The following is a 22,306-nucleotide window of genomic DNA, read 5'->3' as shown; positions in this document are numbered from 1 at the left end:
CTGCTGCTCCCCCTGCTTGTCCTTAGTCTCTCTCTCTCTGACAAATAAATAAATAAAATCTTTTTTTTTTTTTTTAAAAAGAAAGGTCTTCATACATAGAATGAGTAATTCTCTTCCCAAGAAGTTTAAGATGGCTATACTAAGCCATTCCTGCTTCCCTTGAAATATTCCCTCTGTGCTATTCCATTTTAATTTTCTTTTATTTCCCAGTTTTTCTTTGATGAGGCAAATTAATGGAGGAGAAAACCTCACCTTGATCTCATATTTGTCCGCACTTAAGAGTATGTAGTCTCCAGGGCTGTGCAAAAGAGACTTGACTTTACACTTTTGCAAAACCACCTAGAAATATAAACATCCATGTTACAGAATGATCCTTTTAAAACTATTTCTATATCACTTTTTAAAAAATTAAAATATGAAAAAGAGCCTGAAATGAGATGGTATGCTATAAGAGCTAAGCTGTAATTCTATGATGTTAGCCTCTAGTTAGTACAAACAGATTCTCTATAATGTCAGCAGGATGTAAAATTGTCTAATGCTGGCGGCAGCATTTAATTTCTGCTTTACTCTGGAAGCAAATATTAGAAATGATTTTAAAAACTGTAAAATGTGACTTTATAACAAATGAGAGGAATAGGAAAGAAAACAGCCCATAGACCTAAAAGCAAATACGAATGATTTGTTTTCCTGAGCAGATGCATTATAACGGAAAAAGCACTGGACTTGGGACCAGAATCTGCCATATCCTGACTCTGTAACCTTGGGCAAGACCAGCCAGCATCTTTGTTTCTCAATTTCCTCATCTTTAAAATAGGGGATGAGGCATTTATTATATCTCATAACTGAAATGAAAATGAAATAAAACAGTTAAATGAGGATGATGATGTAATAAAAGCTAACATTTCACTAGCCCTTCGGATATTCTGTAAACATTTAGTGGCTAGTTATTTTTGTAGTAAGTCAGCATCAAGTGAGAGGGAGGCCAAGCTCACTTCTTCAGTAGTCTGTGCTCCCGATTCAGCTGAAACTGACAGACCTACTACACCCAGATGCCCTGCTGGGTCCTGTCCCATCATCTCTTTCAGAATTCACAGGAACATTTACCAGATGAAACTCAGGCCCTACAGGGAGAAGTGACTTGCCTTAAGACATCACACAGTCAGCATCCTGGTCCCAAGTCCAGTGTTTTTAACAAAACACGAGATTGTCTTATGTAACTTTTCCATTTAAATAGTCAATGTAAAAAAAAAAAAGAGAGAGAGAGAGAGAGAGCGATGCTTAAATAGTCAATGTACCCAATACAGAACTGTGGTAAAAGATACATAACATAAAATGTACTATTCTCAATCAAACAGTTTAGTAATGTTACTGATCTTCTCACAAACCACCCTTTTAGCTCTGCCTATTTCAGAAAAACACATTCATCTACCTGACCTAAAACCCACTGGGTAGCTCTAATTCCTCCTTCTTTGTTACCTATGAGTCAGTAAGTTCGGCTGCCTTTCCCTTAAAGACATATCCTTCATGTGTGCTCTTTTCTTTCTTCACTGCTACATGGGTCCATGCCACAGGTGTCTTTTGCTTAGATTACTGCAAAAGCCTACTTGGCCTCCCTGGGTCTGTTTGTGTCCCAACTCCAATCCATTTTTTACTTAGCAGTTATTTTCTTAAAAACATAAATCACAGTTTCCTGCTGAGAACGCTCAATTGTTTCCTACTACACGTACGACACCCAAATCCTTAACACGCCCAAGGCAGGCCTACACGATGGCCACCTCTTCCACACCACCCCAACCATAGCACAGCTCCACTGGCCTTCAGACCAACAAATGTTCTAGGATCTTTCCCACGCCAGGGCCTGGGCACATACCACGTACTCTGAAACACTGCACTTTATTCTTTATCTAGCTACCTCCAATTTCTTCTTCATGTTTTGCCCCTTCTCAAGAAGCTCTCCCTGAATGAATTGGGTACCTTCTAGACATTTTCACAGAGCACTGCACTTTGCTTTCATAGCACTTAACACCATTTGTAACTGCACATTTATTTGTGAAATTACTGTTTAATAACTATCTCTCCTACTGGGCTAATAATGTCTGTGTCAAGCCCAAGTCTGTTTTGCTCACTCCTCTATCTGCTATCCCAGACAGGAAGGAACGGGAAGCTCAGGAAAAGTGTTTCTATATGACATTTCCATGACTAATACTGCATTTGATCCTCGTAATCACCTTTTTTTGAAAATAAGAAAACACAATATTCTTTTAAAAATCCTATACATTTTTCTTTATCCCATTTCTTACAACTATTATTTTTTCAAGATGAAAACTGCTTTCGTGATTCAAAAAGATACATGTTTATCCTAAAAGGAAAAATAGCACCTACAATTCCATAAGTGATAATAACCTGTAACATTCTGGTGCATAACACACTTATTCAGAAATTGTTATCATACTCTACAATGTAGTTTTTTGTCCATGACCTGTTTTATTTGTTCCCTCCACCCACCAAATACACTGTGGGCATTTTTCTGTGCCCGTGAGTCATTCATTTGTTCAACTATTTACCAAGTGTCCCTTACTTGGCTGGTCGCTAATGCAGGCCATCGTGCATTGTGGATACATCTGTTCCATTTTAGGGCTCACCTACCAATTAACAAGACAGCACCTACCATCCTCCACCCCATCCACAGCTCCCTCACCCCAACAAAACCTGATGTCAAGGAGAGTTCTTCTGTAAGTCTTCCTACCTTGGTGACCCATTCCGTGTGCCCGGTGAGTGTGTTCAGGCATGTCCCAGCAGATAGAGCCCATACTTTCACAGTGAAGTCTGCAGAGCCACTCACCAAGATATCCAGTTCATCATTGTAGTCAACGCTAAACACTAGTATATATAACATGCACAAAGTTAAAACATGCCCCTGTGAGGGTCTTTTGTAACAGAGTTCAATCGTGTTCACTCTCCTTGCTGACCAACTGTGTAATTCTCAGCCAGAGATACTGTAAGAATGGCGCTATTCAACTAAGATTTTATGATAAAAAATATATTCATTTCAAAATTCTTGTTATTATTACAGCTTATTCTTCTAGGGATGGAGCATCCCTGGAATGACACAATCTCTTATCCTTGTACTAGCTTCGAAGTTCGAAGTGAGAGGTAACACCAGTGCTGGAGATAACGGCATTCCCACTCAGCCTTGCCTGCCTGACACACCACAAAACCAATCCAGCTCATGCAGGGAAAAAACAACATAGGTGGCCCTATTCAGATTTGCCCTATTCTTCACAATGAGACAAAATGTCAAGAACAATACCCATGACCAAGAAAAGCCAGTGTAATGAGAAAAACAAAACACACATAAGGATCTCAAAGGTGAGACGAAGCCCTTCTCTCCAACTCTCTGAATTTCTTGAGGGGTGTACCCCCAGCACCTAAAACAGTGCCTGAGTATAGCAAATACTCAAACATTTGTTTTTAAATGCCTGCCAGACTCTCTAAAGGAACATTGGGGACCCAGAGATATACACTGGGCTTTTCCGTAAGGAACTCAGTCTAAGGGTAAAGGAGGAGTCCAAAAAATTTAAATGTTTACCTCTTGCTAGGGAAACACCAAGGAGAATGACTAACTCTGCCCAAAGGTATCAGAGAGGACTTCAGGGAGGAGGCGATATTGGAGATGGCCCTGAAGGATGAGTAGAGTTTATCAAGGAAAGAGAATATTGCAGGTAGAAGGAACAGCAAAGGCATGGAGTTAGGAAAAGCCATAGCAATGTCCAGGGAACAGCAAAGACGAAATTTTTTTAGAGCAGAGGTCGTGAAGTTGATCAGGTATAAAATCACCTGGAATGTACATCCTGACATATGGAACGGTATACTGAATTTAATATATACCATGCTAAATCATGTATCTTCCAATATTAATTTCTGTAACAAGCAAGTGGTAACAAATTGAGGGAAAATGTTTAAGATGACAAACAAAAATAGGGAAAAAATTGTTTTCAGCAAAATAGCTAGGTTCACTTCAAAGTATTACTGAGCACCAGACACAATAAAAGGAACTCAGGACCTAAGGGTGAATAAGACAGGCAGGGTCCCTGTCCTTCTGGCATGTATAGCCTGGCGGGGAACTGGATTACCATACTCATTTGTATGGTGAGTGTTATGACAAAATTCAGGTTATTGGGAAACCTACAGTAGAAGGGAGTCCAAGAAGACTGCTCATAAAACGGGATGCTGAAGATCATAGACTATGACTCTCCAGGGCTGAGGCAGTGAGTAAATGGAGAAAAGGAAGAAGGGAGCTGATGCACAAGAAGATGGGAAACAGCTCAACAGGATTTCTGCACAAAGCTCCAAAATACAATGCAGCAGAGATTAGCAGCTCAGGTCTCAAGGCTATACTCAAATGACCAGTTTCTACACACTAGGCCACTATAAAACTACTAGGAATACTCAGGTATCTGTTTATCTTATCTCTAGACACTGGTTTATTTTAATCAATTGTCAACCAAGATCCAACTCAACATAGTATGTGTAGATTATACAATCTGAGAACTACTGTCACTCCAAAGGATTTTCAGCCCTGATTCTACAAACAGAGTAGACTGAATTTACAAGTGTAGGACTTGCTCAATTTGGAGGTAAGGAATCTGACAAAAGCAAAATGAACTGACTGTTCAACACGGTATAAATGAAATACGTCAAGGAATACCACCCCCTCCCAGCACAAGGGTACACAGAAGAGTTTTGAAATACACCACGGAAAAGCAAAATTCAGGAAAAAATTCCAAATAGGAATGCCTTAAGTAAAGGGATTAATGGCTATGACTAAGAAATAATAGGAGGGAAAGGCAGGTTAAGTTAAAAAAACAAAAAGAAAACAAAACAGGATCACATTCTTGGCTCCTGGTTTTAAGGAATGAGAGGTTAAATTAACTGTAGAAATCCCTGAAAAAGGGCAACCCACCCGCCCCTGTGTGCCCCCGGAAGTGCTGGGTCCTGGCTCCGGAACTCCACTCCCAGCAGGCCACAGTGTTGTCAAAGGAGCCTGTCACAAGCTTCTGCTCATCAAATTTCACTGCTGCACAAGTGTGGGTCTGGATGCCATAAACACACTGTCCTGTGCTCACATCCCACAGTTTTGCAGACAAGTCATCTGACCCTTCAAGAGAAAAACAGGGAAGTTAGTAAGAAACCAAACACTAAAGAAGGAAAATTTATCCCCAAACCATGGTATTCTTCAAGCAGAACCTCATGATCCCCTCCTTCTAGCATTTCCACTTAATAGCTGAAAAAAGCAAAGCATGGGGAGGGTAATAACTCACTCAGGGTCACCAAAATGGTGTGAACAGCACAGGGACTAAATGCAGGCTTTCTGGTTTAGTCCTCTTTCCTTAATTTTCCAGGTGACAGAGGAGTACTAGACAAAGTATCCCTTGGGCTTGCACTTGCAAAATTTCATATACCTTTGACTATCACGAGCTTTCTGATTTGAGCTTGAAATGATGAGTATTACCTACGATTGCACGTATACATTTGTATGCCTACCCATGACCCAACAACTCTGAGCGAATAAAGAATGCTGAAGAGTAAACCTGTGTGCCGGAATATATTCTACCCTAAGATAAGTCAAAGATAAGCCACAGATCACAGGCTAACTTCTGCAAAAGCTAACTGCTATTTCCTTAAGCCATCCTGAAATCTGTAAAGGAACCTCTAAGAAAACCATGGATAAATTATTCCCACACATTCACAACTCAACAATTAGCCTATAAAGTGTCTCAAGATTCTGCAGAAAAAAAGTGAGTTTTATCTCCGCATCTGATCAAATTATACTGATCATGATGATAATTCAGGATTAGCTTTATGTTTAAAAGTCTAATGATTAAATCAGCCTCACAAACTTACCTTTATAACAAAAAAGTAGTAATAAGAATTGTTAAAGACATTTTGAAAATAAAAAAATACACTCACAAGGACACAGTATGCAGGAAAGCACTGAATCACTGGCTTTGGAAAAGATGAAATGACTAAATAAAACTGGCCACAATTCTACCTTTAAGGTTGGTAGAAAGCCACTGTTTCACACAATGAAAAAAATAACACTTATGAAAAGGGTAGAGCATGAAATTCAACCTGGACAAACGCCAGGAGAACACACGGAAATGAAGACTGTACTTGCTGTCACTCTAGGTATTTACAGACCCAGTTTCCTTTTTATAAAACTAGAGATGGGACGTGGTTGGTGCTCCTCAATAGTCATATGGGGCATCAGAATCATCTGGGGAGGGGCACTGGGCTGGCTCAGTAGGTAAAGCATGAGACTCTTGATCTTGGGGTGTGGGTTCAAGCCCCATGTTGGGTGTACAGATTACTTAAAAATAAAATCTTTGGAAACAGCACTGTCCAACAGAAACAAAATACGAACCACAGAAGTAATTCAGATATGTAATTTAAAATTTTCTATTATTTACTTTAAAAAGTAAAAAATATATATAATTTCATTAGCCCAATGTATCAAAAATAAAATTTCAACACGTAACCAATATAAAAAATAAAATATTTTATATTCTAAATCCATTGAGTATTTCCCATTTCACATCTCAGTTTGGACTAGTGCCATCTCAAGAGCTCAAAAGCCTTATGTGGCCTATAGTTACTATACTGGACAGTATGTCTAGATAATCTCAATTATACAACACTTAAGAATGGTTAAAATGATAAATCTAAATGTTCCATAAATGTGTCTTAGGAAGTGGAATGACTGGATCCTCAATCTTGTGTCTATTTTACCACAACTTGATAAAAACAAAAAAAAATTATCCTAATTGTTTAAATTAGTTTATATAGGAAAATATTCAGTTTTACACCCTAAAGAAGTATCAGAGAAAATTAGCTTGATGTCAGTCCCATTTTACAGAGCTGCAAGTCTACTCTGTTGGGCCTTCAGGAGCCACTATTCTCCTCTCCTATTTAATTTTTATTTCAACCTCCCCTGTGGACTCCCATTTGCTGCACTGACTAGCAGCAGGTCATCAATGATGCAACCCAGAGATGAAAGGGGACTAAATAAATGAAGACTATTTTTCATTATATGAAAGAAAAAACAAGGCCTCTCTACTCAGGAAAGATGATGAAAACAATACTTTGATATAAAAAAGCACAGGGATGGGTATGTAACAAAAAGGTAAGCAGAAAATGGAGCTGTAACTCAAATGGAGTAGTAAACTACCGGATCAAGTGAAGTTTAAATATTTAACTGGTAGAATCAGATCTCAGCTCTCAGCTGCCTCTTGGGGGCATTGGACTCTGATGACTAAAATGTCCTTGAAACTCTTCACCATTCTGGTTCTGTACCTCTTCCCCCTCTAACTACGCTCTTCAAGGATCCATCCTAGGCTATATTCTTCTTCCTCTCCAACTCCTTTTAAAAAACCCCTGTTCTAGCCATAGCCATGACGTGGCTAACCCCTCAACCTTTTGCTCTTGCCCTGAGCTACTCCCGAAGCTCTGATGTTGCATTCCAGATACCTATGGGAATCTCCACTCACATCCAACTACGTTAAGTTCATCCCAAATTTAATTCCCTCTACCCTCTCTATTTCTTCATTTTCTGTTCTTGTTACTAGCACCACCAACTTCCCAGGTGTATATATAGCTAGAAATCCCAGTTATTTTTTAAATTAACCCTTTCCTCGCCACATACTCAATCCATTCCAAAATCCTGTCAATTCCATTTTAATGGTGGCTCTTCCATTTAACTGCTCCTTTAAAAAATCTCTATCCTTACTGTTCTATATCTAAATCTATCTACTCTGACCTAAACTGCAACACGCTAATACTTTCAAATTTTTATTTATTTTTTAAATTTCTTTTCAGTGTTCCAGAATTCATTGTTTATGCACCACACCCAGTGCTCCATGCAATCTGTGCCCTCCATAATACCCACCACCAGGCTCACCCAACGTCCCACCCCTCATCCCTCCAAAACCCTCAGATTGTTTTTCAGAGTCCACAGTCTCTCATTGTTCATCTCTACCCTAATACTTCAATTCAGAAACTCTAGTTCTGTTTACTCTTCCCTAAACCGCAATACTCTAATACTTTAATTTGGAAACTCTACATTTGTCAATGCCACAGGTCTCAACAGAAGAAGTATCATCTCCTAAGGGAACATTTTAGAAATGTTTTTAGTGTGTTTTCAATTGTCACAATGATTTTGGGGCAGAGGGTAAGGGGCATTACTAGCCTCTGCCAGGCTAAGGCTGAAAATGCTAGACATCATGGACAGTACACGAAAAGAATTGTCTCGTATTTTGCATGACCTCTTAACGATTCTGCCCGATATTCCTAAGTAAAAAGCTTATCCTTAGTTGTCTGAGCCTCAGACCAGTTTTACAAAGCATGGAGTTTATTCTAAATTTTCAGAGTATATCAGGTAGATTGAGGAAAAATGTATTTTGCTTTCTTGGGGGCTTTGCTAAGAGTTTTTTCACTGCTTGAGGTCATACCACTGATGGTACAAATACAACACACTGCACTTAGAGCCGTCATGTTCATGACAACAGTACATACACAGGTGCAAAGATCTCATTTCATTTCTGTCTTCTAGCACAGCTGGGCTTGAGCACAACATGTTTAATGTGTATTATTCTAAAATTACTATCTTTTTATTTCTGCTCTGGATCAGCATTTAGGTATTACATTAACTTTCTGAAATACGTGCCAGTAAGTTATTTCTATGAATTTTAGTTTAAGGTAAGATAATATTACAAAATATTATAAGAAGAGGACCTGGGTCTGATAGAAATAAGAAAAACTGGTCTACTAAAGACAACTCTGATACTGGCCCTTTTTCAGCTCAGAAAACTTTCATATTTTTTTCTTCCTACTCACAGAAAACCGTCCAAACTCATGTTCCCAATATTTAAGGTTTTCATAATACACCTCAAGCCAATTCTTCAGCTTATATTCTAAGAATCTCACAGGGTCCCTACTTATATCCTGAGATCAGCTAAAATGAATGTTCTTTATTTTTCTCCTATAAGCTCCACACTTAGTCTTTTCCACACTTTTGCTAATGTTAATGCTGATCTTCCTACTGGAAAGCACTTATTCTCATCTCTCTAAAATCCGCCCACTTTCCAAGTGAAGGAAAGCACTGCTTCCTCTGAACAATTATATGATTTGTTCTCCTCATATAATTCAATTGTATCATTTGATAACACCTCTTTTATAGCTATTATTTTTCTTATTCAACTATAAGCCAAGGTAACACTACAGCAGCCTGCAGACTCAATATGACCCAACCAATATTTTTAAAATGTGAATAATACTTAAAAATCAGCACACTATAAAACAAACAAACAAACAAACACACTAAAAAAAATCAGAATATTGCACAGAAATCTAGATCTGGGACTCTAAGTATCAGATCTGATCACTCTAACCTTAAATCCCATATGGCAATAATTCACTACAGTGGAGCAGCTGCTACCCTCTCTAAAAGGGCAAGTGCTTGCTCTTTCATAGTCTAGATGGAGACTTCTACCTAATCAGGGTACCTTCCTGATCCCACTGTGCACATTCTCTGAGCAAGAACTGTCCTAATTCATCCATGTATACTTCACATTGTCTTTCACATGGAAGTCATTTTATATATACCTACTGAATGGCACAAAGCACAACAGGTTCCTTTCTTACCATTTTAGAACTAAGCAGAAGGGTAACTACCTAATTCACTATGCTATGTTAATTTTTACTATCAGCCATCAATCTTTTTGGCAATACTATTTTATTGCTTGTTCAAGGGGCTAATCTAAAAATGTCAACTGTAAACTTATTGCCAAATTCAGAATTTCCCAATTCTACCACGGAGAAAACACGAGCTCTTCAGTAACAGCAGGGAACAAACACATGTATGATTGTGTAACAAATACTTCTCTCACTGGTTATGCTTCCAGGGATGCTGCTATTAGAAAAATTAAACTAATGCTTTGGATTATTTTCAAAAGACAGAGCAGAATTTTCAATATGCAAACCTGATGAATTTAATCAGAATAAAAAATACAAACTATAGACCCACCTAGAAAACAACCTTAAAGTGCAGGGCTGGGTTCATAGTTATTGTAGATACTAACTTTCCAGGTAGTTAAAGAACTCAGTGAATGTTTCCCATTCACTTCTGCTTCAAATAACTAATGCAGCTTTACTACATTTCAAAAGTAAAGTTTGATGAGAGGTGTTGTTTTTTTTTTTAAAGCTCAATGTGGCTCTGAAAATGAGTCAACTCGCCAGTACTTACCTAAGTACAAATGAGCACAAATCTCAAAGGCAATACTGCATCTTAATCTTTAAAAACTACCTGCCATTGATTGATCCTAAGGCAAAAAGAACACAGAAAAGCTCTCAACCCAATGGGAAAGTACATCAAAGTATAAAAGAACAGATGATGCCTTTCCAATAATCTGACTTATAAGACAGGGAATAACGAGCACGAATAGCTTTTGGATGACAAACGAAACCATGAAATGCCTTAAATTTAATGCTTATTTTATAAAACTGGCAAGGTATCTAGCATTTCAGAGAATATATCACCACATGAGAAAATATATATGCTTGAGAAATCCTACATCTCAAAAATGTTAAAACTGAGTCTGGTGGAACTCTCAGAGAGAAGGAGGGTTATTTAAAACTTTGCTGTGGCCATGGCACCAATTTGATCTCTCTGGAAAGGACAGTAAGAGGAACTTTAAAATCATTCATATTCCTGGATCTGTGATTCTACTTTAAGGCTTCTGCCCCAAGGAAATAATTCAAGGGAAAAAAGTGCAAACAGAGATATTCATAAAAATAGAACCACCTAAATATGAATTAATGTTGAATTGGCCAAATAATGGTGACATATTTACACAAAGGAACAGTATATGCTATTTAAAAAGGCAAATATATACTTAGGTAAAACTCAAATGTCTATTAGAAATGATCTTGGGGAAAATAAATAAATAAAAGAAAAAATAAAAGAAACTATCTTGGGGGGTGCCTGGATAGCACAGTTGGTTAAGCATCTGACTCCTGAATTTTGGCTTTGGTTGTGATCTCAGGGCTGTGAGATTGAGCTCTGTGTCAGGCTCCATGCTCTGTGGAGTAAGCTTGAGATTCCCTCTCCCTCTTCCTGTATCCCTCCCTTTCTGCTCCCTGTCTCTCTCTCATAAATATTTAAAGAAGGAAAGAAATTATCTTGAATGAAGAAATAACACCAAGTATCCCTAAATATTATACACAATGAAAGTGAACAGACATTGGGATCATTGATAAGAACTACCTGGAATCATTCTAGACACTGCCTAAGAGTTATCTACAATGCCTATCAAAATGTATTGCCTAAAACATATGCATTGATTATAAGTAGAAGCACACGCCCATCATAATTAAGATATACATAATTCCAAATTTTAATGATTATTTTGTTATATAGTTACTCAATTGCTTAGGGTTAAAATATCTAACTTCCATGTGTAAACTCGTCTAAGTCTTCTTAGAACCACAGGAATTTACAGCAAAAGAGAAATACTTCCCTTCCCATATTAAACAGACAGGGAAACAAACACACAAAGGTTAAGTAATTCTTCCAAGATGAGCTAATTACTTGCTAGATCTAGACACCAACTTTTCCATTGATTTTTCTCAAAAAATACTGCTGACAGAAAAAAAAAAATTTAACCAATATGGAGAACTGTACATGGAAGGAAGAAGCACTGAAAAAAACAGTTACAGCTTCCTGATTCACATCACATTTAAAAGAATGTCTGGAGCTTTCTTCTCATACAATTTTATAAAAATGATTTGTTTTCTAGAGGGAAAGAGGAAAGGGTTAGGGATGGGGGAAGGGAGAATGCCACTACAGATATCTCATATAATTAATCTTGCCATTCTCAAGCCTAAGGAGTAATTTTTTTCTGGTTCTAAAATTATAACCTATGAAATACAAAACAACAAAACAGTTCCGAGGTCTCTTACCTGTACAGAGAAGTCCATCTTTATAGTAAAGTGCATACACTCTGGCACTGTGTCCAATTAATGATGAGGTCTCAAAGGCTTCATGGTCCTCCAGTTGCTTCATTCTCAAAATAGCCTTCAAATAAACCTTCTTCCAGTGCAAAGCGTCCTGAACAGAATCATCTATCTGCCAGCCCAAATTTTTACACGCAGTCTGCCACACCTCTGTACAGGCACTTATCACCTTATTCCACTGTTTAGAGACGAGGCAGCATGTGAGTAAAGTCTGAGGATCGAGCCATTTTAACAAATAAAAACTGAGCTCCAGGGGAAGGAGTTTGAGGAAGTCCCGCTTGAGGAGAGTCTCCAGGTTATTGGAGAGATGCCTGAGCTGGACTGCCCCACTCAGACTAATCAGGTGATCCAGAGTTTCATTTTTCTGCAAGTCCGTCAGAGAAAGAAATGTAACAGAAATGTTATCAAGCCATGTCTCAAAGTCCTTTCTCTCCATAAGGTTATGGAAAAATTTACCTGTGGCACATCAAAATATTGTATTAGTTCTGCTCAAAAAAACTGTTCAAGCAAGACTGCTAACAAATGAAAAATTAGTGTAAAAAACTTGGCATTACAACTTTATGCTTAGTTACCACATTACAACTTTACAGTAAACATATTCCATCTGAAAATCTTCCATGCACACAGAGGAAAATACATACTGAGAAAACATACTTTAATAAATCATGATCTCTGAAACACAAGTCAGTGAGACTTATGTAGGTGTATGTGACTTGCTCCTTTTGAAGTCTAGCACATGCTACATGCATCTTCACAGTAAAAGATTTACAAAATGTTCATTATAAAATAGCTTTTTCTACGTAATATACTTCTCCCCACCCCACCACTCATCAAAACCTTCATAACACTGTTTACTTAATACACTCTATTTGGGTACTAAAATCACAAAAACAACCAGAAGGCAAGTCTCCTGAGCAGTAACTGGACATTTTAGTTATCATGCTAGGCACAGCCTGACCTGTTACCAAAATCACAAAACCAACTACTGGGTTTTCGATAGATGTTCAGACAAAAAGGTTTAGGGAAGAAACATAAGCAGATGTCTTAAGTTACAGGTATTCTGGCTCAGGTATTCTGGTTCTTCTACTTCTTTTATGGCACCGCCTGTTAGAACATGAATTACTAAAGGCCTTACATGGCCTTACCTAGTTTTTATAAGCCTCATATGAGCTGGTGACAACCCCTAACCATGTGCCACACACATGAGCAGTGAGGGTCAAGGAAGCCTCACAAATAAGTCAAATTAGTAATCCCGAAGCTTCGAAAACACCAAGAAAACAAGAAGCATCATCTCTACTTTGCAGGGGAGGAAGTTAAAAGTCAGAGAAGGTAAGTGATTTGCCTACAGTCAACAGAGCTATTAAAATAGCATCAGAACAACCCGGAGGTCAGTGCTCTCACCATCCGTACTCTTCCAACCACACCAAGCTGTCTCTCTCTGATGACAGCCACAACCAGGAGAATCACAACCTGGTTATAAAATCTGGAGGCACTATGACTATCTGCTTATAGCACCTTCTCCTTTAGGAGAATGACAAATTGCTCCAGGACTAAATGGAACAGAAAAAAACCTTACAAATAGACAGCACTACATACTGTCAAGGTGTCAATCCACTTTTGACAAAAGGGACTAAACTAATGAAAAGAAAACAAAAAATAAAGCAAACCCATAAAAACATCTTTCCCAAGGTTGGCTATATGTTGATAGATGTTGGTGCTGAATGATCAGTACACAGAGGTTTTTTTGTTCTTTTTATTATTATATGTTTAAACATTTCCATAATTTAAAAAAAAAAAACCTTCCTTCTATCTGATCATTTATTCTCCAACCAGATTGTCATACTAATTTTAAAAATTTATATCCAAATTAATGTGGAAGAGGAAAATAAATTCCTTCCCATATATGTCATCTAAGTCAAGTCTACATCAAAAGCCAGATCTCATCTTCCAACTCTGTTCATGTAGGTCAGTAAAAATCATTTTCATTAATTTTCCAATATCAAATTTGGCAAGAATGTTATTGGACACTAAAGAGTAAAAGCAACCAAACCTTCCAATCATATTATCTCCTATCGAACAGTTTGATTTTGGGAACAGTGAATGAACTTTAAAATAATACTCCAGAATCCTCAGGGCTTGGGCTAGGCAGGACTTTTTAGTTCATGGATTTACTAGGCAGCCAAAAAATAATCAGTTCACCAAAAGTTTTATCAACAAAACAAGCTAACAAGCTTCCTCTTCCTGAATCTAAACAACATTCTATCTATAACATTTCTGGAAATTTTTTACTTTAAAAAAACCACTCATAGCAAGTCAAAACAATCCTTTTCTGTGGACACTCACAAAATGTCACAAAATCTAATTAATTAATACTGGCCAATTAAAAACATGTAACAAAACATCTACCCAGGAATAAGTGCAGAGGACTTCCTCTCTCACACCTACATACACACAGAAGTATCCACACATCCATCACAGAAATGCTTATTTCTGCTTATAAGAAGCTGAATTACTATTTAAATGACTACAAGGCAAATTTATAATACCCATGAAAATGTTATCAGGTTTCCACCATTGACAAAAACTAAGACATCCTACAGAATGCCAAATTAATGTAGTCATGACACCACAGATTATGGGACAAACTTTCCAATGAGCACCTTTAAAAAACTCAGCCATGTCTGAGATTCAGATATTCTCTTAACCCCTAATAATTTTTTCCCCAACTCTGCACTATTACAAAACAAAACCCACCAGTTTTTACTTTTCAAACAAAAAAAAAATCAACTGACTTTGGAGGGAACTTTCTTAAGGTCACAGGTCTAAAATGAACCCTTTTGGAGAGCCTCTAGGAATATCATGTACTCCTGGCAGCACAAGGCCCAAACAGGACAACTTCAGGAAGAAGGATTTCAACTCAACAGGAGCTTTCCAATAATGTAAGGGCTGTCTCCAGAACCCAATGCAATTCCCATTGCTGGGAAAGTCAAAGACAGTGGAAACAGAGGCAGAATGAGGTAAATGAAAATGCCCTGGAGTCAGTCAAATCTTTTACTGATTCAGCCACTTCCTATGGGATTATGGGCAACTCTGAGACCAACTTCTAAAACTTCAGTCATCTGTAAAATGGAAGCTATCACTCACTTTGAGAGTTATGAAAATCAGAAACAGGGGCCAGAACAGCTTTAACACACAGTCTGAAGTAACTCACATGGTATTTTTCATAGTTTTATCGCTATGAATACCTGCCAGGAAAGCTGGCAGTAGCCCTAAGGCTGGAAAACATAGGGCCACCAACATCCCTTTCGACCCTATGACCCTAATCATAAAATTTCCCTTAAAATGGCTTAAAATATATGGAGGAAAAATTCGAGAGCTTAAACTTACTGAGATTTAGTTTTATAATTAAGGGCAGTTATTGACTTGAGGCTAGAATTTCCCACTAGGTGCATTTTTGTCTCTACCCACACTTCATTGTGTCTTACCCTCCCCTGCCCCCACTTCAGATTAAACATTAAACCTGCCCTTCTGCCCTCAATACTAACAATCACTAAGGCTCCGAAATGGGTGGCGTGATGAAGACACCTAAACTGGAAGGTGGGAGGTCTAGGTTTGATCTCTAGTTCTGCCATTAGCTCCCTATTGTTCCCTTAGGCAACTCTCATATTTGTACTGATTTAAAAGACTCAAGTACTACTCATAGACATTACCTCATTGGATTATCAGAACTTCATGGAAATTATCAGTACTACTGCCCTTAACGAATAAAATGAGGAAATTTATGGCCTAAGAAGTGGAGTGACTTCCCCAGGGTCCCATAAGAAGCACCTTAACATCTTTCTCAGCCCCCACCCCCTCGAAACAAAACAAAACTATACCCCTAGGTTTTATTGGAGACAGCCATTCTAGATAAAACACCCCATATGTGTTCTCCTCTTCTCCACCAGGACCTGGCCTAGTTAAGAATGAAAGCAAGACATCTGTTGTTGGAGAGGAGGATTCATCTTCCCTGTTTTCTTATCAAGCACTATCAGCAGTTACAGTACAGAGGTTCTGAACACATGTTATTTATAAACATACACGTGCCCGGTATCTTTTGAATATCAAAAAGCTGGTAACCCTGGTTGCCTCCCGGGAAAACTGGAGAGCTAAGGAATTGGAGCGAGGAGCCCTTTCTTGAATTTAAAACCATGTGAATATACTATTTACTTTAAAATCGCCTTTAGGGGCGCCTAGGGGGCTCAGTGGGCTAAAGCCTCTGCCTTCGGCTCGGGTCATGATCCCGGGGTCCTCGGATCGAGCCCCGCATCAGGCTCTCTGCTCAGCGGGGAGCCTGCTTCCTCCTCTCTCTCTCTCTCTCTCTCTCTCGGCCTGCCTCTCTGCCTACTTGTGATCTGTCTGTCAAATAAATAAATAAAATCTTTTTTAAAAAATAAGATAAAACCGCCTTTAGCTCTAAGATAAATAAAAACAGCTCGGAAAGAAACAGTGTGTTAAATACAGGCTCTGCAGCTCCACCTGTTGCTGAGTGACCCTGGGGAAATCACTTCACCCATCTCAAGTTCAGTCTCCTCACTTGTAAAATGCAACCACGCACAGCATTCCGTACAAGGGTTTTTGTGAGGATTAAGTCGGATAACGCACGTAAAGCGTTTAGCGCAGTACCCGACACACTGTAAGCTTTCAGGAAATGCCAGTTACCATTATTATTATGCATTAATATTGTTATCTGTATCTCAAGCGGCACCCCACATACACACCTGTTTCCATCGCAAACCCACAACTATGGCGCAGTCCCTCACATTAATACAGCGCTTTGTACTTCAGAAACCACCTCGCCACACTTGATCATCTTTCAAAGTCATGGTAGCATCATTGTTTACTCATTTCGCGGCTAAGGAAACTGAGCAACTAACAGGCAGTAACTCCGAGACTCAATTTTCCCATCTCTAAAATCAACTCCAGATCCCTTCAACCCGCGTTCGTCGTTCCCAGGTCCCCCGCTTCCAGAGTCGTGTTCCGCGCAGCACTGACCTGAGCGAGCGCCCCGGGGCCCAGGACCTCGCGCCGGGCTCACACCGACTAGGCGCGCTCGGGCCGCCAGAGCCTCGCAGCGGCCGGGTCCGCTCCGCAGCCATGGCGCCTGCAGAGAAAGAAAGACAAACGGCCCGAGGCGCGGCTGGTCAGCAGAGGCGCGGGCGCCTGAGAACCCCCTCCTCGGCCTGACCCCGCCTCACATACAGACCTGGACCAGCGGCCGCCGCTCGGGGTCTGCAACCTCACAGGGGAGCGGCTTCCGGTGCTGCCTGCGTCATCTCCGCGCGTCCCTCCGCCCGCGGCGCCCAGCGGACGCGGGTGCACTTCCGGCCCCGGCCTCCCGGGGAAGCGGGCTGGCCCGGGAGAGCGCGGAGGGAGGGGGAGCGTGCGCAGTACGGCTTAGGCTTGTGGACCGTCGTCCTAAACTTATTTTTTGCTGTGTATCGGGGATGTGTCTCATCCGACCTGACCTGGCCCTGTGTGGCCCTTTTTCTTATCCTTTCTTTACGGAGGAGAGGCAGGACAATTTCAGAGACGTGTCCGAAGTCAAACAGCCCATTGAGTCACCGGTTATTTCCCAAACACGGTTCTGGGAGATAGGGTTAATGAGCGAAAAGCACAAAAATACGGAACCCCTGGGATTTACGTCCTAGCGAGGGAGGCAGACAGATAAATAACTAAGCAAGGCATGTGCAAGTCTTAGCAAGTGCCAAGGAGAAAAATTAAGCAAGTTAAGGGAATCGGTGAGCGAAAGAACAGTCAGGTGATCTAGGTTCGAATCCCAGTTCTTACACTCATGCTGTGCCTATGGCCTACTTATTTAACCTCTCTGCATTTATTTCCTTCTGCAGAGTAGTTTAGTACCTTCCTCATGCCATCCTTCTGAGGACTGAAAGTTGAAGCATAAATCTTTAAGCTTGAACTGTGCTTCCGATGTCCCCAGCAGTATCCTAAATCAATTTGTGTCACCGCACTCAATTCCCACAGCAGCCCTACACCGCAGTTACTATTATTAGCTCCGTTTTTAGAGATGGGGAAACCGAGGTCAAAGGCATCTTGCCTAAAGTCTTAGTAACTGGCTTCATAGGATTTCAAGCCCCCTTCAGAACATAAATTCTCCTGGTCTCTCTGTAAAGGTTCATAAACCACATACACATACTCCTATCTTATACCAGCACCATCTGATAAGATTTTCAGCAATGATATTCTAATTTGCATCGTCTGATAGGGCAGCCACTAGCCTCTTCTGACCATTAAACACTTGAAAATGCCTGATATGACTGAGGAAATACAATTTTAATAGATTTAAATTTAAATAGCCACATGTGGCGAATGGCTACCCTGTTGAACAGACTGGTCCAATAGATATATCACATTATATAGACAATAAGACAGTCACATATTCAGTTAGTGGTAGAGAATAGCCAAGACTCCAAGCATCCTGGGTTCATCTAGTGTACCTAAAACATGGGAAGTAAAAATTTGACTATGTGAGGTAGAAGTCACTATGATGGCTTGAAAGTCAGGTCTCAAGAGAGCAAAAAGGAGTCTCTGTAGCCAAAGAGTGACTGATGACATTCTAAGAAAATTTAAGAAGAAATGCACACAAAGATCAGATAACCTCTATGAAAGGGAAGGCAGTGCCAAGGAAATTAAGAAAACCAAGCACCCCTATGTGCCTCAACCCAGTGAAGTAAGAGTTTGATGAATCAAACTGAAAATCCCAGATGGAGCTGCCTGGAGATAGTGTTGTTAGACCTTCCCATGGACAAAGAAACCAAACTGTCTAAAAAACAGAAAGAAAGAAAGAAACCAAACTAAGTTGAAGCCAAGAGGAGATCTGGGAACAAAATTTATAGCTGAGAACTGAAAGTTGCAAAACAGGATTTGTATTTAATTAAATACAAGACCTATTTAATTGCTAAACTTAGAACTTATAAACAATTTCTTTTCACTTGCATTTTTTTAGGTTATATTTTCCCACTTTGTAAAACAAATTTCCAAGATTGCATGACAGTGGTTGAGAAAGCATAGTCAGCTTTGAATGTAATAAGATTTTCCTAGCCAAACAATAAAAAAAAAAAAAAATGCTGTGAGTGGCAGGCAGGAAGATCAGCATGAGAAAAAACAAAGATGAAATATAGCCCTGCCTAAAAACAGAATGCTCAATACAACTGCTTATGTGACAAGAACATGAAAATATGCTGAATGTTGTTTCTTTTCTTCAGCTTTCTGGTAGGAGCAGTGTTTGGAATAATTCCTACACATTCATGCCCTAGGAAAATGGCAAACATTAAACAAATCTCACCATATGATGTTTCTTCAGAAGAAAAGTAGGCACCCATTAGGGATGACTATTCCTTGATGTTTTTAGTCTATGTCTTGCACGTGCATATACTAGGGAGCAGGAACTATTCCAATTGTTTAGTTTCTTGAAAACACTCCAAAACAGACTGTACGACGTTTCTCCTTGTGTGATGATGTGTGGAGGGGTGATGTAGGTGAACTGCTCTTTCAACTCCCACACTTACTTCACCAGGAATTCAGCATAAAGGCAAGGAGTCCGTTTCAAGAGGTACACAAGGTTGGGAGCATTTGAACAGGTTTGTGTTCTCTGTTTTTTGTTCTGGATTCACTCTAGCTGTAACATAATCTTCACTTGCTTTCCTATGCAGCCAGCAGGTATTCTGGGACAAAAGCTCAAGTTGATTAGGAAGAAACTTTATCCTCAAAGTCTTGGGCACCAAGCACTTTACTTCAATTGCTGTTAGACTGGAATGATGCTGAGCCACATTCGGGCATCATTTGGCATCTGGACTCAATAATTTCCAAAGCCCTGAAATTGCTTACAGACAACATGCAGGTAAGCTTCTTAAATCTTTGAAGCATTTGATGTCTATTAAAATAGGCTTGAGGAAAGTGAAGTTTCTTCTCTTTTTAAATCATTAGCAATTGAGCAAATGGAAAGGAGTTCAGATGATAATTGCAGGGGTTCGTTTTGTTTTGTTCCTTTCCAATTCAGTGGACACGGAGAAGGAAGAGAGTCAGGATTCTCAGGGGTTAAGAGTGAGCTTTGGAATTTTGCAGACTTGAATTCAAATCATGACATTACTCTTTGTACTTACCCATTGAGTGTTCTTTGGCAAGTTATGAAACCTGGATGTTTAATTTTGAAGATAACCTATCTGAAAGCATTACCAGGGCTAATTAAGGCATATAAAGTGCTTAGCACAGTGCCTGGAACACTGCAAGTGCTCAGTAAGAGGTTACTTTTATTATGAGAAGCTTTGTCAATTGAAGCTCCAGTAGAAATTTAATTCCTTGAATTTTCCCTTGCTTTATTATGTTACAATACTGTATTTACCCTTCCAGAAGGAAAGTTTCCATCTTCTTCAATGATGTGGAGTAAACTTGGCATAGGTCCACCCTAGATCTCCAAAGGGGTGCTATGCAGATAGCGGGAATTTGTCCATATTGATAGATGTGTCGGATGGATTAGGGGACATTGCCAAAACAGACAATGTCAGAATTCAGTATTGGATTAAACTGGAAAACCATACTGGAAGGATATAAATGTTTTATAGTAGCCATTGTTCACTGGGCAACAAAAGCAACTACTTCATGGAAAATTAGCCCTTGACCTTTGTAATTAGAGAAGAAACCGATCCAAGTGTTTCACTTCCTGAGAGAACATCATATATTTTCCTATAGGTTTTTAGCACAATGATGCCACTTGCTACTTTATATCATGTGTCTGTGTCTGATTCTTCTTTGCTTCTCCAGCGACCGACACAATGCCTTGCATTTAGTAAGTAGGCTTTCATCCAAACGAGGAAGAAAATAACCAATTAACATTTTATTCAGTTTCTATCTCATACCAAACACTGAACTCTGCAGAACTGAAGAAGAAAGAGGCATGATATCACCTGTCCAAGGAGCCATGATATAGTGGGAGAGGCTTAGAGCAAAAATAAGTCAGAAACCCTTAAAATAGTGTACTTCTAAGTGCTGTGAGGAGTACTTATAACATTCAGTGGGGGCAAAAACAAGAATGGAGATGAAGTTTGAATGAACATGTTTTTTTTTTCTTATTTAGGTGACATTCTGCAGACTTCGGACTCACCAGTGGTGTTTCATTCTATTTAATGTTATCTTATTTCATGCCTTGCTTTTTGGGGCTGATTTTGTGGAAGAATACTTTTTGCGTGCTTTGCCTTATGTAGATATGAAAGTTCTTGAAACAAAGGATAAGGCAAGAAAATTGAACGTGGAACCCCTAAGAAGTAACCTTTCCAAGCATTATATCCTAAGCCAGTCGGAGGTGTGTAAAGGGAAGAATATATTTTTACTCTCTCTTATCTTCAGTAGCCCAGAAAATGGAACAAGGCGGGACCTCATCAGGAAAACCTGGGGTAATGTGACCAGTGTCCAAGGGTACCACATTCTCACACTGTTTGCTTTAGGAATGCCTGTTTTGGTAACTACCCAGCAAGAGATAGACAAAGAGTCCCATAAGAATAATGATATAATTGAAGGAATCTTCTTGGACACTTCTGAGAACCAAACCCTGAAGATCATCACAATGATGCAATGGGCTGTGACTTTTTGCCCTAATGCCCTATTCATTCTCAAGGTTGATGAAGAGATGTTTGTCAATCTTCCAAGTTTGGTAGACTATCTTCTCAATCTGAAAGAACACCTTGAGGATATCTATGTGGGAAAAGTTATCCATCAGGATACACCCAACAGAGACCCCAATAGTCAAGAATTTGTCCCTTTTAGCAAATACCCAGAAAAGTACTACCCAGATTACTGCAGTGGTGAAACCTTTATTATGTCCCAAGATGTGGCTCGGATGATGTATGTGGTTTTCAACGAAGTACCCATAATGGTTCCTGCTGATGTGTTTGTAGGGATTTGTGCCAAGTCCATTGGCCTTATACCCATCCACAGTTCAAGGTTTTCTGGGAAAAAGCACATCAGATACAACAGATGTTGCTATAAGTTCATTTTTACATCCTTGGAAACTACAGATGCTGAAATACCCCTGGCATGGGAGGAAATTAGCAGTGGGAAAGAATGCACCCTGTTTGAGACTTACTACGGACTCATTTCCTGCAAACTTCTGACATACCTTGACAGCTTTAAACGTTTTCACATGAATACCGTAAAAAACTATGACATGTATTCTGGTGATTAG

General features: G+C 39.4%; 2 protein-coding genes across 2 annotated transcripts in view; one reads left to right on the top strand and one right to left on the bottom strand.

Moving 5' to 3' along the window:
* Nucleotides 1-17,403, bottom strand: part of FBXW2 (F-box and WD repeat domain containing 2) — a 24,683-nt gene extending 7,280 nt beyond the window's left edge. Inside the window, exons 1-6 of the mRNA XM_059410927.1 lie at nt 17,315-17,403; nt 17,104-17,212; nt 12,016-12,525; nt 4,964-5,158; nt 2,747-2,880; nt 253-339 (exon numbers count right to left, since the gene is read on the bottom strand). Coding sequence (XP_059266910.1) covers nt 253-339; nt 2,747-2,880; nt 4,964-5,158; nt 12,016-12,505 — 906 coding nt within the window. The 5' untranslated portion in view covers nt 12,506-12,525; nt 17,104-17,212; nt 17,315-17,403. The remainder of the gene's footprint in view (nt 1-252; nt 340-2,746; nt 2,881-4,963; nt 5,159-12,015; nt 12,526-17,103; nt 17,213-17,314) is intronic.
* B3GALT9 (beta-1,3-galactosyltransferase 9) lies at nt 16,855-22,306 on the top strand. Its single transcript, XM_059412170.1, has 5 exons — nt 16,855-16,887; nt 17,035-17,251; nt 17,313-17,498; nt 19,878-19,969; nt 21,203-22,306. Exons 1-5 carry the CDS (start codon nt 16,855-16,857, stop codon nt 22,304-22,306), a joined length of 1,632 nt encoding a protein of 543 aa, XP_059268153.1.

Source organism: Mustela nigripes, chromosome 9, assembly GCF_022355385.1.
Source record: "Mustela nigripes isolate SB6536 chromosome 9, MUSNIG.SB6536, whole genome shotgun sequence".
Lineage (NCBI taxonomy): Eukaryota > Metazoa > Chordata > Mammalia > Carnivora > Mustelidae > Mustela > Mustela nigripes.
The sequence above is the reverse complement of the archived record's forward strand: the minus strand, read 5'-3'. Positions and strand labels throughout refer to the sequence as shown.